The sequence below is a fragment of the Gymnodraco acuticeps genome, unplaced genomic scaffold (genome assembly GCF_902827175.1).
Source record: "Gymnodraco acuticeps unplaced genomic scaffold, fGymAcu1.1, whole genome shotgun sequence".
Taxonomy (NCBI): Eukaryota; Metazoa; Chordata; class Actinopteri; order Perciformes; family Bathydraconidae; genus Gymnodraco; species Gymnodraco acuticeps.
The window spans coordinates 749104-764828 of record NW_022989810.1 but is presented as its reverse complement, the minus strand read 5'-3'; the positions used below and the strand labels follow the sequence as shown (position 1 = coordinate 764828).

Here is a 15725-nt window from a genome sequence, read left to right as displayed (position 1 = left end):
CTCCCTGGAGAAAGCAGTGTTATTATTGTCAATGTGAAGAAAATAAACGTAATGTGTGTGAATGTGAGAGAGTCGTAGCATAACGGAGCGTCAGAATAAACGCAGGTGTGTGTGTGTGTGTGTGAGTCTCGTGGTCAACCCTGAGCGACAGACAGAAGAGGATATAGCAGGACATGGCATAGCATACATTTTCTTTTGCTATCAAAACCATCATATTAAAGCTTGTTTATCCAACAAAAAAAAAACGTACAGCGGTCCATGTAGCTCCAATGTGTATGTTGTTCATACTATATCCATCCTATCATCCATTCATTCATTTGTTCCACTCATGGTTCATAATTCACACAACACACTTAGAGCAGTTTATAGCCCATGATGTCAAGGAGCAACTATCTGCTCCTGTCTCAAAAAGACATGGTCTGTATTCACAGCTGCCAGAAGCTTAACACACTTCTACAGTAACATAAAAAATAAAACAATCAGGGTCAGCACAATAATCTAATAGCAACAATTATTGACCTGGGCCGCTCCTTTGTCCAATAAAAGCGGCTGCCCAGTGCTCACTCAGTGGTGATATCCTCATAGATATGCAGTTTCTCTCCAAACAGTTTTTTCACAAAATCAGACGTGTTTTTGCCCTCATTTTACAGGCATTGAGTATATCTTTTTTATTATTCTGTCGAGCATGTCTTTCAAGATCTTCACATTTATCTTCCAACCGCTTCTGAATATGCAGACTGGTGATAAGCACTTTTGTCAAATCGAAATTCTCTAATTTCTTGAGGATTTCAGTGAGCACCACAACACTTTCAGGTGTTTCCTCAGGTGCATTGTTTACTCCTTGTTCTGGTGGCCTCTGCTTCTTTTTTTACTTGTAGTCTTCCCTTATTTGGACAAAGTGACATTTTCAGACTGAATGCAGAAATAAAGCCTTCTTGGTTAGTTTGTTTAAATTAGTACCAGTTTTAGGTCTTCTTCCAGGTCTGATGCTCTGTTTCTAGCAGAAGTGGGGGTTTGTGCTATATTCTTGGCATTTGTTAGCATAGCATATGTCAGTTTATTAATTTGATCCCTGTGGTGCCTGCATTAGAGAAGACACTGAACATGTTTCAATCTCCACACACATAAACACAGCTGTAGCATCTCAGCAGCCTCTGAATGGATAGCCATGTCATTTCCTTCAGACATTCATGGAGCCCAGAGGAACTCCTACTGACAGTGGTTAGCCCCATTGTACATTGGATTTATTCTCCTGTCTGTAGTCTGAGCCATGCATTGTAAAAAGGTCTGAAGTATTCTGTCAGTCTGCCTCCTGGGCACACGTCCAACCCCCCCGCGCTGCTTATATAACAGACAGCTGTCCTGTGCCCAGTCTGCTGCCCTGGACCCAGGTCGTACACAACACATCTGTTTTCACAATAACACGCACAAACATACTGTACACACACTGTTCCTCATCTAAAAAACCTCATACTGAACAATGGCATTACCTATAATGGTTTAACTGACAATTTTGCACATTACTTCCTATCCCTCCCCACCCGCATCAAGCACCGAACCTGGGGGGACAAAGTCTTCTTCGTGTCTGCTCCCTCCCTCTGGAACTCACTCCCACAACCCATCAGAGACTCCACTGACCTCACCACCTTCAAAGCACTCACCAAAACTCACCTGTTCAATCTGGCTTTTAATGTGTGATTGTTGTTATATTGCTTGATTTGTTATTTTCTGTTCACTGTCTCTGTAAAGCGACTTTGAGCACCTGTAAAAGCGCTTACAGGATAAATCTATTATTATTATTACTACCACTTTTTAATCCAGATATACTGTCCATATTTTCTCATGTATTTCTTAAAAAATGTTCCTATTCTAATTGCATTTCTTTTTTAGGTATTTATGTTTCCTTTAGATGTGAAATCTCCTCTGCCAATGCCAAACAGCAGCCAATCTCGGGTCTCGTACGGTTGCTAGGAGCCTCAACATGTGGAGGAACATTATGTTCAGAGCACTGGAACCTCAACACGTGGAGGAACATTATGTTCAGAGCACTGGAACCTCAACATGTGGAGGAACATTATGTTCAGAGCACTGGAACCTCAACATGTGGAGGAACATTATGTTCAGAGCACTGGAACCTCAACATGTGGAGGAACATTATGTTCAGAGCACTGGAGCCTCAACATGTGGAGGAACATTATGTTCAGAGCACTGGAGCCTCAACATGTGGAGGAACATTATGTTCAAAGCACTGGAACCTCAACATGTGGAGGAACATTATGTTCAGAGCACTGGAACCTCAACATGTGGAGGAACATTATGTTCAGAGCACTGGAGCCTCAACACGTGGAGGAACATTATGTTCAGAGCACTGGAGCCTCAACATGTGGAGGAACATTATGTTCAAAGCACTGGAACCTCAACATGTGGAGGAACATTATGTTCAGAGCACTGGAACCTCAACATGTGGAGGAACATTATGTTCAGAGCACTGGAGCCTCAACACGTGGAGGAACATTATGTTCAGAGCACTGGAGCCTCAACATGTGGAGGAACATTATGTTCAGAGCACTGGAACCTCAACACGTGGAGGAACATTATGTTCAGAGCACTGGAGCCTCAACACGTGGAGGAACATTATGTTCAGAGCACTGGAACCTCAACACGTGGAGGAACATTATGTTCAGAGCACTGGAGCCTCAACATGTGGAGGAACATTATGTTCAGAGCACTGGAACCTCAACACGTGGAGGAACATTATGTTCAGAGCACTGGAGCCTCAACACGTGGAGGAACATTATGTTCAGAGCACTGGAACCTCAACACGTGGAGGAACATTATGTTCAGAGCACTGGAACCTCAACACGTGGAGGAACATTATGTTCAGAGCACTGGAACCTCAACATGTGGAGGAACATTATGTTCAGAGCACTGGAACCTCAACATGTGGAGGAACATTATGTTCAGAGCACTGGAGCCTCAACATGTGGAGGAACATTATGTTCAGAGCACTGGAACCTCAACATGTGGAGGAACATTATGTTCAGAGCACTGGAACCTCAACATGTGGAGGAACATTATGTTCAGAGCACTGGAACCTCAACACGTGGAGGAACGTTATGTTCAGAGCACTGGAGCCTCAACATGTGGAGGAATGTTATGTTCAGAGCACTGGAACCTCAACATGTGGAGGAATGTTATGTTCAGAGCACTGGAACCTCAACACGTGGAGGAACATTATGTTCAGAGCACTGGAACCTCAACATGTGGAGGAACATTATGTTCAGAGCACTGGAACCTCAACACGTGGAGGAACATTATGTTCAGAGCACTGGAACCTCAACATGTGGAGGAACATTATGTTCAGAGCACTGGAACCTCAACACGTGGAGGAACGTTATGTTCAGAGCACTGGAACCTCAACATGTGGAGGAACATTATGTTCAGAGCACTGGAACCTCAACACGTGGAGGAACATTATGTTCAGAGCACTGGAACCTCAACATGTGGAGGAACATTATGTTCAGAGCACTGGAACCTCAACACGTGGAGGAACATTATGTTCAGAGCACTGGAACCTCAACATGAGGAGGAACATTATGTTCAGCGATGAGTCCAGATTCTGCCTACAGCACATGGATGGTAGGGTCACGTTGTGGAGAAGACGCAGAGAAGGCTTTGCTGATTGCTGCACCGATAGAGTAGGAGAGGAGAAGATGGGATGACCTGCAGTCCTGACCTCAACCCCATGAAACCCCATTTTGGGATCAACTTGGCCCTGCTGTCCATGTCAGAGGGATCAACACAACCATGTTGGCTGACTTGGGACAGATGCTGGTTGAAGAATGGGAAGCCATCCCACAGCAGGGTGTGAGCAGGCTGGTGACAGCATGAGGAGGAGAGGCTGTTGTGGCTGTGTTTGGCTCTTCCACACGCTACTGAGGCTGCTTGTTAAATGAATCAATTGTTAATAAATAAATTGTTACCAATATGTCTTTATTTATCAGACTTCAATCATCCAATCCACCAAACAATACCAAACTAGAGTCAGCAGCAAAAAGCTGTTTGGCATTGGCAGAGGAGATTTGTCATATTTTTCATGGGCGCACCCCACATACTCAGCTCTGCTGTTCATCCCACAAATGCATGTTCATCACACATGTGGCACCATTTGAAGGGTAAGAAAACAGGCTTTCCAATGGCATAAGATGTATTGGCAAGAAGCATTGTTACAACATAGAAATCATCTACCAAACACAAATTGCCTTACCTTCTGTGTTAGGTATTTCTCTTTCAATTCTTGCTCGTTCTTTTATTTATAGTTCTGTGTTTAAGAATTCACCATGTGTGTGTTTCATAGATTTGTTCCCCATATGGGTTCACTCTATTGTGTGCAGGCGTGTGTGTGTGTGTGTGTGTGTGTGTGTGTGTGTGGTGTGTGTGTGTGTGTGTGTGTGTGTGTGTGTGTGTGTGTGTGTGTGTGTGTGTGTGTGTGTGTGTGTGTGTGTGTGTGTGTGTGTGTGTGTGTGTGTGTGTGTGTGCATGTGTGAAACAATGACCCACATGCTGCATTCAGTCAGTCGTGCTGTTCACTGCTGCACAGGAAGCTGACAGATGATAGCAGGAAGCTGTAATATCATGAATAAGTGTACATTAGAAACTGGGTTACTTTGTTATCGTGCCACGGTACATTTCATTGCAAAATATTATCCTTGTGCCTCTGGGGCCTGCATTTAACAGAGGCCTTGTTGAGGGCCAACTCCTTCCATCAGCAGTAAGACAGAGTTTGGGCCTCACTGTTGCTCAGGGGGTGAATCGAGGGCATGCCTTAGGGGCATGATAATGTTTCCTCAGTGTAATCATTGGAATGCTTCATGTAGTGCAGTGCTTCTCAAAGTGTGGTCCACGGACCACTGGTGGTCCATGAGCGCCCCCTAGTGGTCCGTGAGTATATTGGTAACATTTCATATTTGAAATAAATAAATATATTTAAGTTTTCCGCACCCTCACGGGAATATCTCCGCAATGGAGCAAGGTTAAGTTTCACTTTCGATAGCATGAAATAGCCCAGCGCAACACCTTCATCACACATGTTGCCACTTGTTTGTACCATTTTCATGCGATTTGTAATCTGTTCTAGAAAAACGTTGTGTTTTTTTATATTTGTGGAGTTAGGTGGTCCGCGAGTGTTTTTTTATTGGTTAAGTGGTCCTTGGTATGAAAAAGTTTGAGAAACACTGATGTAGTGCTGCTATCTGGGCTGTACCACATACCACATGCCCAGCTCAGTAGCATTTAAGGAATTAACACGAGAGGCTAAGGTGTCTGTTTATGCCAGAGGGAGATGTATGCACTAACCCTCGGGGAATGCATTTATTCCTTACTGAGAGTTTATCTCTGATCTTGTAGTATAGAACCCCAAATGGCCATTAAGTCAATGTCTCAAGTTCCTTGGCCACTTAGTCTGCACGTATATCTTAAATCTGACTTGTGTTACATAACCTTCCTTGAGTGAAGACCCAAGGTGCTCACAGGAGGCAGGTCAAACTTGAACAACTTTAACTAAAAGTAAATGGTAGTCCAAAGACAAATGACACGTCAACCGGTCCACTACTGACTTAATGATTTAAAAGCAGGCCATATGATATAACACTGCATTTCACAATTCAGTTACACAACTACATGTTAACATGGTAAAAACTTGTTATGATCAGTGTTCGAAATGGGGGGGAGCCAGGGGGAGCTTGGCTCCCCCGAAGAGGGAGGGAGCTCCCCTGAAGGCCGACTTTGAAATAAATAGGGGGAGCCCAAAATAATCGTGTATATTTGTGTCACACAGATTAGAAATGTTGAGTTTCTGTAAATAAATTCTTGAAATAAATAATAGTCATTGTTCATTACAGTTTCTGAATATTTGTTTTATATTTGTGAATATTTCTGGGTGTTGCCATCTGTACGTGGCGGCGCTGCATTCTTTACGCTACTTACGTTGCTATGGTTACGGCAGACGATGCTGGCGCGGTATTTGATATTTTCATACTGATATTTTTTTTAACTCTGGCTTTGTAATAAAAAATATGGCGAAACGAAAACAGCCAAGCCCCGCAGCTTTTGGATTCACAAGCAAAGAAGCGAAGGAGTCTAAAAATGACAACTAGTTTTAGTTGGCCGGCTGTAAGCGGTTAGGGTCGAGTTTGACAGCTCCACACCGAGGGAGAGGCCTGCCTATGCGGAGCGTGAAGAGGCTTCAACAACGGCCACAGCCGTCGGCGCCACCTGCGCTAGCGAACCTGACGATGCCCATGACCTGCCTTTTAACTGGACACAAAAAATATGGAGTGAGTGGAATGAAAGTTATCTTTGGCTTTTAAAAAAAAAAAAAAAATGTGGATGTGAGATTTGCAAAGAGGCAACAAGTATTTTGATCTCCCTGCCGCTCGCAAAAAAATCCACCTTTGTGCACCTTTCACAAGAATGGATTCACATAATGTTCCTCCACATGTTGAGGCTCCAGTGCTCTCCCTGACCTTTTAGTCAGAGCGGAGCAGGACTCCTGACTTTTCCCTGTGTTTTTTATATATCTATTGTAATGTATTGTCTTTTATTGTGATTGTAGTAATGTGTTTTTATGTGATTGTAGTATTTATTAGCACTAAGAGCCAGGCACACGAAAAAGCGATCGAGATTTCGGAGATGAGAAAAAAGATGTCCTACCAAACAAGGTAGGACTATTGGCAATCAATATTGATCTAATGCAGGAAACATATACATCTTTCAGGTCTGCCTATATGATTGCCAAAAAAATAAATAAATAGGGCTCCCCCGAAAGCAAATGGGTAATTCGAACACTGGTTATGATCCACACTTGCAGACTTCCACCATCGCACGTCATAATGTAGTTAAACTCATTTAGATATGTGCACTAAAAGCTGCGTTGAGGCACTATCACCTGTCCTAAATAATGGCAGAAACATAACCTTAGCATTGTTAAATGCCCACCACCAGCTCAGGGAGACTAACATTCACACACCCACACAGAACTCTGGGATAACGAGACGTTTTTAACCGAGGATACACAGATATGCTAATTGCAGGGGCTGGGGACTGAACCACCAAATCTACCTCCTTAGTCAAAGTCGCCCCACATTTTAATGTAACATTGTTCCTTAATTCTAAGATAATAAAGTAATGTAAACTTCCATAAGAGTCAAGCCAACTTGACTCCAAGCCAACTTTGCCCTGCATAAACATGGAACATGTATCTCTGAATTCCAAATGATCAAACTTTTGCAAATTAAAACAATATGGTTAAGAGAAGTAATTCAACAGTGATGTCTGCAAAATGAAGCTAAACAATCAAATAAAAGTGAATTATTACTGCTCGAAACTACATGTCAGATCACGATCACACACACACACACACACACACACGCACGCACGCACGCACGCACACACACACACACACACACACACACACACACACACACACACACACACACACACACACACACACACACACACACACACACACACACACACACACACACACACACACACACACACACACACACACACACACACACACACACACACACACACACACACACACACACACACACACACACACACACACACACACACACACACACACACACACACACACACACACACAACAGTGCTTCCAATGGAATTGATAACATAAGAAATATTTGGCACCCTGACTTTGGGTGTCCAATTCATTTGCAGTATGTCCCCCTTCAATACTCTCATCCCGTTCTACTGTTCTGTTGTTGTTTCAATCAGCCTGCTCTTGGTTGTGTAAGATCTGATCCAGATAACTACATATGGAATAAACACATGCATATGGCATTCTGTTTTGGAACAACATTTGTCCAATTAGAGGCTGCAGATGGAATGTGAGTGCTGCTGTAGGGATTCACTGAGCTGAAGGACGAGGCTCTGAGTCTACAAACAGCTGTGGATGTCTGATTATGGCCAGCCATTTGTCCATCTGACACCATCCCATCGCTCTGACATGTTTCTAAAACAACATTACCTTATTTGACAATGATTAAAAAGAATTGTGCAGGAATGAGTCCGAAAACCTGGAAATTAGTTAGCATTTTACCACTTAGTTAGCAAAGAATCGTAGAAATGAAGTTACTTCTTGCAATTGCATTTATGCTTTAAGTTTATACGTGGAGATTATCCTGCTGATCAAAACATGTAGGTATCATAAACACGTGTTAGCCACAGCGCTTCTTTTCAATATTCTAAAGAAAGTCCAATGGAGGAAGAAAAAAACTTTTGTCGAGGGAGCCTTTGCGATGCTGACTTCCAGGTTTGCCTACAGAAATATGTCATCACTGCATCTCTTTATGTGTCTACTGGTGTTTGGCATTCACATTCATTTATTTCACCCAACATTAAAGAAGTTGCTGAGAGTTTCTGTAGATGAAAACCTCAAACAATGTCATCTGACATCAAAAGCTGAAGACCTACAGTACATTTCACCAAAACACAATTAGCTAACCTTGCATAATGTGATCTGTATAAGACTCCATAGTTAGCCTGTACTAACACTTTAGCGTTATGCACTGCGCAGTGCATGACAATACCAAACAAATGAATAAACAACCTTTCAAACTCAGGCGCGGTCATTGTGTTCGTGTGCAACTCATTGCAATACTATGACAATCAAGCAGACATTCCATTTTCAATCAAGCTCTAGTTCTCTTACCTTCCCCGACCATAGAGACCCCGACAGACATGCCCATGAACTTGCTCTTGGTCCAGACATGCGTGTTGACACACATCTTCTTCTCCTTGCACTCGCAGTAGAAGCCTGACACAGGAGGGTGGTGGGACAGCTGCTCTGCCACAAAACTAACATGATAGCAGTCTGAGTGTTTCCTGCTGCTGCCACCCACCCCCCTTTGTGGGGACCCGGGAATGCTCGAAGAGTCTGTGGGTGCTGAGTTGGGACCGGGACAGTTGGTCGTCCTGAGGGGTCGCACGCGGACCCGAGGCACATACCAGGAGCAGTGGAAGTTCTCGCCCAGGATGGGGTTGTAGGGCTTCTTGGCCACGGCCCCCTTGCGGCCCTCGTGGAAGGCGGTCAGGTAGTACTCCACGAAGCGGACCATGCGCTCCTCTGCTGTGCAGCCGCAGGTGATGGACAGGAACATGTCAGGGTGAGCCATGAAGTTGGCGTACATTTCTAGCAGAGAACGCTTCTCCAGGATGAAGGTAGGGAGCACCACCTGAAGAGGGATAGACAGAGATGACAACTGAAAGAAGGAATGTCTGTAAAAACTACTGTTGGATCGCTGTGCACACAGAACTATGTGCACGCTTTCTGCTGGATTCTTAGACCAATGTGCATTAGCTAAACCATGATGAAACACAATGCCACCTTGATAAGATATTTAGTTGTAGGCATAACGTTGGAGGTATAACTTATTATTAAGACATACTACATAGGAGTTACCTATGTTTAATATGAAGAAGAAACACAATTGAACAAAGTGGGTGTCCAGTAGAAGTCAAAGAAACCTGGTCCATAATATGATTAGTCTGACCTTAAAAACATCCATCAATCCATTTTTTAAATATATACCAGGGGTCTCAAACTCAAGTTGGCTTGGCCACAGCTAAAAATGTAATCTCAGGGACACTTCATTTTGCAAGTACTACAAGGCAGTGCAATATTTCAGATTATTTTACATTTTATTTCGATTACTAGCAATGTTTGCCAGACTTAACAAAAAACAAACAACCAGCGACGTGCAGTCAGGGGAGGCAGAGGAGGCAGAGCCTCACCTGTCATACTCCAATGTAACGGAAAAACAACTAAAGAAAAACTAAATAGTAATAATAATAAAATGTCTCCACTGATCTGTGTTGTAAGTGTGATTTATGTATGATTCCAATCGCTTTTTATAGTCAAAATCAGCAAATTTGCCGAGCTCCGCTACAACTACGGGTAGCGATGAGAAGTGAGGCAGGGACGAGCTCTGCCTCACGTAAGCCCAACTGGCTGGAGCGCGGGCACTAATTTAGCGCAGGCACTTATTTTGTGAGCGCGCTCAAGCCAGTTACTGTGGGGTGAGGTGAGGCACAGATGAGATCTGCCTCTCCTCAAAATGCGTCACCCCACAGAAACTGGCTGGAAAGCGGGCCCTAAGCGCATGCCTGCACCATCTCACTGTATGTCACCAATGTAATGTTTGTAGATCCCTTTATTACATTTATCCTCGCCATCCATAGTCTCTAAATAACTTATTTCACGTATATATGATATTTAGGCTCGCTGGTCTCATCATACAACGACAATGAAAAAAGCACCAGGGGAGGCAGCCATAACCTCTGCCGCACTGAAGGGGGCGCAAGTGAGCCCACAGGTTCTTGTTGCTACTGTTATTCTACGCAGGGACGGTAGACCAGACGCGAACAACAAACTAGACTTTTGAAACTACAGGAAGATAAGGAGGACTTTTACAAAAAAGTAATAGAGATTGTTGTCCAGAAGGATAGCATGGACTTCAAGTCAAGTCAAGGTAAGACCACAATTGTAATGAACATGGGATCTTAATAAGAAAGAACAATCCAATATTTAAATTGTGGGTATAGGCCTATCCTTTTGTTGAACGGTCTGTTTAAAATGAATTGAAGCATCAGACTAAAAAAGCTTTTGAAAATAACCGAATATTTCGATAAAGGTCAAAATATAATATTTGCCTCACCAGCCATGAACCTCACTGCACGTCACTGCAAACAACATATATGCATGACTGTTTAACAGTTCTGCGTGTCTGGGTAAAATGTCTTGACACCTGTCCAAACAATAGTTTTGTCTAACTTGCAGTTAACTAACAAATGCAATCCCTGAATACTTTGTACTTCAGTTTTTTTCATTGCATGTTAAGGGGTGGTTTGAATTGGAACGAATCAACTAAACAATATATTTTGCGGACAGGAATGTGTATTATTATTGAAAACATGTTGCTGACCTGCAGTGTTGGCAGTAACGCGTTACTGCAACGCCGTTATTTTTGGCAGTAACTACTCTAACGCATTACTTTTTAAATTCAATAACTAAGTTACCGTTACTACATAGTGCGTTACTCCGTTTTTTATATAGTCAACAGCCAGGCGAACAGAGATGAGAACTGTACTTAAGTACAGTACTTGAGTAAATGTACTTAGATACTTCCTGTGTCACATGCGGAGACGGGCTGTGAGCGTGTTTGTGTTGTTTACTAACAAGACTATCATGGCGGCGGCGGAGCTCAAGTCTAGTTTCTCCACCTGGAGATATTCTCACTATTTCACTTTTGTCGAGCACAAAGAAAAGAACGTTTTAGTTAAATGTAAGTTGTGTCTTGGCGGGTCAAAGATCCTATCTACTGCCCAAACCAGTCATTCAAATCTCTTAAAACATCTGCAAAAACAACATGCTGGGACGAAGCTAGTAGCTAAGACCACAGAGACTCAGCCGACGCCACTCCACCTCCACCTAAGCAACAGCGGCTGGATTTTAACCAAGGGACTGCTAGCCAGGGAAAAGTCGATAAAGCCATTGCACGGTATGTTGTAGAACACATGCAGGCTATTGCTACAGTGGAGTCACCCGCTTTCAGGGAGCTAGTTAGCATGATAGCATGTCCGGGCGGCACACGGCATATGGGACGCAACACTTTTTCCAACTACCTGGAGAAAGAATATACAAAAATGGAAAGCCAGCTAATATCGATGCAATCCAAATTGTATTATTCTCCAATGCAATAACAGTACTGAAATGAAGGCTATAAGGGCATTAATGGGAGGCCTTTTTTAAGTAACTAAAAAGTTACGTTTTACAGTAACGCATTACTTTTTGTGTAAGTAATCAGTAAAGTACCTGAGTTACTTTTGAAATGAAGTAACTAGTAATGGTAACTAGTTACTGGTTTTCAGTAACTAGCACAACACTGCTGACCTGATGGAGTTAGCGTGCATTGAATGATGATATTGATGTTGCCATGACTCCAGAGCCATATTCACCTTCTTGGGGTCCCCAAGCCCTCAGAGCTCTCATGTGCATTGTTCAGTCTGCTGTGAGTTTTTGACTGCAGTGTTTATTGTTGAAAATGCTGATTCACAGAGATATGTTGCAACATCAGCATGGGCCTTTTTACAGAAAGTCACAGGGTCACAGGGAGCATTTTCTTAGAGCTCAATCAGACCTTTCTGACAAGAAATAGGTTTTCAATGAGTAGCCTGTTTTTTCCAGGCTAAAGTCCTTAAAGCAGGTTTGGAAATGTCCAATCAGCTTCACTATGACAAGAATTGCAGACACTGTATGTTTCATGTTAAAAAGCTTGAAGTGTAAGTCCTTTAGACGGGACAATATATCCGTCAGAACTACAACAGCTTTCATTTTTGTTCATTTGCAGAAAATCTACAAACATTTGGCTTTTTTATTCCAGGAATGCTCCAGCAAAATGCAGCTGTTATTGCATTTTACAATTTATAAGAGGCCCTATTTTGCTCATTTTCAGCTTCATATTTGTATTTGTTGCCTCTACTGTGACATATCTACAGGTTTATTGTTTTCATACTGCCTCAGTCTGAAACAAAAAGCCCAGTCTGCTCTGACTGGTTAGCTTAATGCTTAATGTTAGCAGAGACACCACATACTTTGCAAGTAAAGATGGTATTTAGGAGTGGATGGTATTTAATGACGTTGTTCATAAAGGCTTCGTCCAGGCCAGTAACTAACTAACTAACTAACTAACTAACTAACTAACTAACTAACTAACTAACTAACTAACTAACTAACTAACTAACTAAACCAGGGGTCTTCAACGTTTTTCAGGCCAGGGACCCCCAAACTGATGGAGAGCTGGAGCAGGGAACCCCCTACTATATGTATGGCATACAATTGTGTTTTATATTAAACGGGGCCTAGTGCCGTGTATAAACATAGCTACTCTGTTATTGTACATTCAATACTAAGCTATTCAAATAATACACAGGTTAATATATTCATGTTTTTATTTTAAACATGTGCAAGGTACAGGGTGGCCGTGCCACTGCCATTTATAAACATACATCTTGCATACAACACTGAGCTATTAAATTAATTCACAGATTTTAACTTTAAACTTACATGTAGAAGGGACTGAATCCTCAAACCATCTGTGGATGGCATATGCATATTTTTGGGTCTTCTCTCGTTTGCGCTTACCCTTATTAGCTGCTACATCAGCAGCAGGTTCCGCCTCGCCACTTGCATGTTCACTGGTGGTTTCTGAGGTGGATGGTATCTCTTTTGTGCTTGTGGATTTTTTTGGTCGAGTTACAAAACGATCCATTTTTATATATATATATATATATATATAAAGGTATGGTCTTCTCAATAATATCGCAGCGTGCGTCCTTGTGTCTGGGTCCTTAGTAAACTGGGGACTGAATAGGCTCTCGGCCAATCACGGGGAACCTGACAGAGCCAGCGTGTGTCATGCGGCCTCGTGATTGTCACAGCAGCGATAGGGGCGGGTCCTCCCCTTTGTGTACAGGAGGCCTGGTGGGACAGGTCCGGGGTAGTCTCCTGCTGTGAGTGAACCGGCGCCTAGCTTGAGATAGCTACTGTGTGTAGCTGAATGCGTGCATTGCTGACTGAAAGATAACGTCTTCTTCCTCCATTTCTCCGTTCGCTACAATATGTTGGAATCATGTTAATGTGCATTTAAAGACATTTCAATTTGTGTGAAAAAAATGTTTTGACATTTTTTCTTTTTAAGAAATATAAAAAATTGTCTAATCAACCAAAGATTTCGCGACCCCCCTGCAGTACCTCCGCGGACCCCCTGTTGAAGACCTCTAAACTAAACTAAACTAAACTGAGCTATGGTTTCATGTCATGTAAAGGGGTTGAATATAATTGACTCTCTATTGGATTCCTCATTACATAAAGCCAGGCCTGTCACACAACCTGACGGTCCAAGTGATGACAGCTCAGGCTCAGATTGGGTGTTTTGTCAGAGCCGTGCCAGAGGGCAGCCCAAATGTCGATCCCATGGCACAGCACCAGTCAATATGGACATGGCAAGAGCGAATGGTTGGAGAATAATTGGAAAGATGTGCAGACCGTTTCCTATGTCTACATAAGCGGATAAATGATGTTGTTCTAACACAGAGTTGGATCACAAGGATCCTCCCCTACATGAGTTATGGTGTAGTCCCAGCCTCTCAGGTATTTGAGGTCAGAATCCCTTTCTGTTGCACATTGTCAGCTCATCACCCCGTGATCCAGAGCACTGGGCCTTGAGTAAAGCCTCTATCACATGAGAGGAGTCTGACTGCTATCCATAACCACAACCAGGAGGGTGGAGGAAGCAAAGAGGAGGGAGTGTTATTTACCATCCCGGCCCAAATAAGGAGACACTAGTTCATACTGTACATTAGGAACATGTGATAGGCTGACTTCCTGTGTGTTCGCTAGGAACAAAACATTTAAGTTTCACACTGTAAAGTAATGTAACATGATAACTTTCCGTTCATTTTGGATTACCTCACTATCCAATGCGACCCAATTAAATACAAAAGAAAACAAATATCAATAAGAACACTTTAAATGTAGAGTATTATGTAAGACAACAGAACATGTAACCTACTGTAGGAGAGAAGAAACCGACTACTATGTTTTTTGTTTGTGTGTTTTGGACTGGGAGATTAGTCGTAAAGTATTATAATGTGTAATCCTGAGTTTCATAACATATCGTTTTTTATTTTTAAATGTATTGTAAGATTGTAATCCTGCTAATAACCCCTTTTTTATGTAACTGTAAGGGAATACAGTTTTTTGTATCCTGATTATGAATCCTGTTCCATGTACTCTGTTACTCCCCAAGCCGGGCTATAAATACTCTACATCCTCCCCTTGCTATATCGAGAAATCCTGGACACACACACGGATAATAACAGACAAATACCCTAATCTCCAAATCCCCAAATCCTTATTGAGATTAAACTGATAGTAAACAATAACATAGGGATAGTGACTGATTACTAAAACATATCTAGAGCTGCCTCCAAAGACAGTGGAGGAAATAAGTATTTGATCCCCTGCAGATTTTACAAATGAATTAACAGTCTATAATTGTAATGGTAGGTTTATATTAAGTGAGAGTAAGAATATCAAAAATAAAATCCAGAAATTGACATTATATAAAAGATAAAAATGTATTTGCATTTAACTGTGGGAAATAAGTATTTGATCCCCTTGCAACAAACAAAGATTCTGGCTCCCACAGACCGGTGAAATAAGTCCTCTTCCTTTAAAAAAGTACTCCTAATATCAACTTTGTTACCTGAATAAAAGACACCTGTCCACCGAATCAATCAATCAGATTCCAACCTCTCCACCATGGGCAAGACTAAAGAGCTGTCTAAGGACCTCAGGGACAAGACCTTCACGAGGCTGGGATCGGCTACAAGACCATCAGAAAGCAGCTTGGGGAGAAGGAGACAACTGGTGGTGCCATTATTCAGAAGAATAATGTGTGTGTTTCTAAATGGAAGAAACACACAATGAGCATCAATCGCTCTCAGTCTGGGGCTCCACACAAGATCTCGCCCCGTGGGGTATTGATGATCAGGAGAAAGGTGAGGGATCAGCCAAGAACTACACGGAGGAACTTGTTAATGATCTCAAGGCAGCTGGGACCACAGTCACCAAGAAA

At 42.5% G+C, this 15725-nt stretch overlaps 1 protein-coding gene across 3 annotated transcripts in view; it reads right to left on the bottom strand.

The window, feature by feature from the left end:
- LOC117554069 (oxysterol-binding protein-related protein 10-like) overlaps positions 1 to 15725 on the bottom strand; it is an 84875-nt gene that overhangs the window by 8188 nt on the left and 60962 nt on the right. For all 3 annotated transcript variants that reach the window (XM_034228298.1, XM_034228305.1, XM_034228313.1), the window contains one exon: positions 8738 to 9260. In XM_034228298.1, the coding sequence (XP_034084189.1) occupies positions 8738 to 9260 (523 nt within the window). The remainder of the gene's footprint in view (positions 1 to 8737; positions 9261 to 15725) is intronic.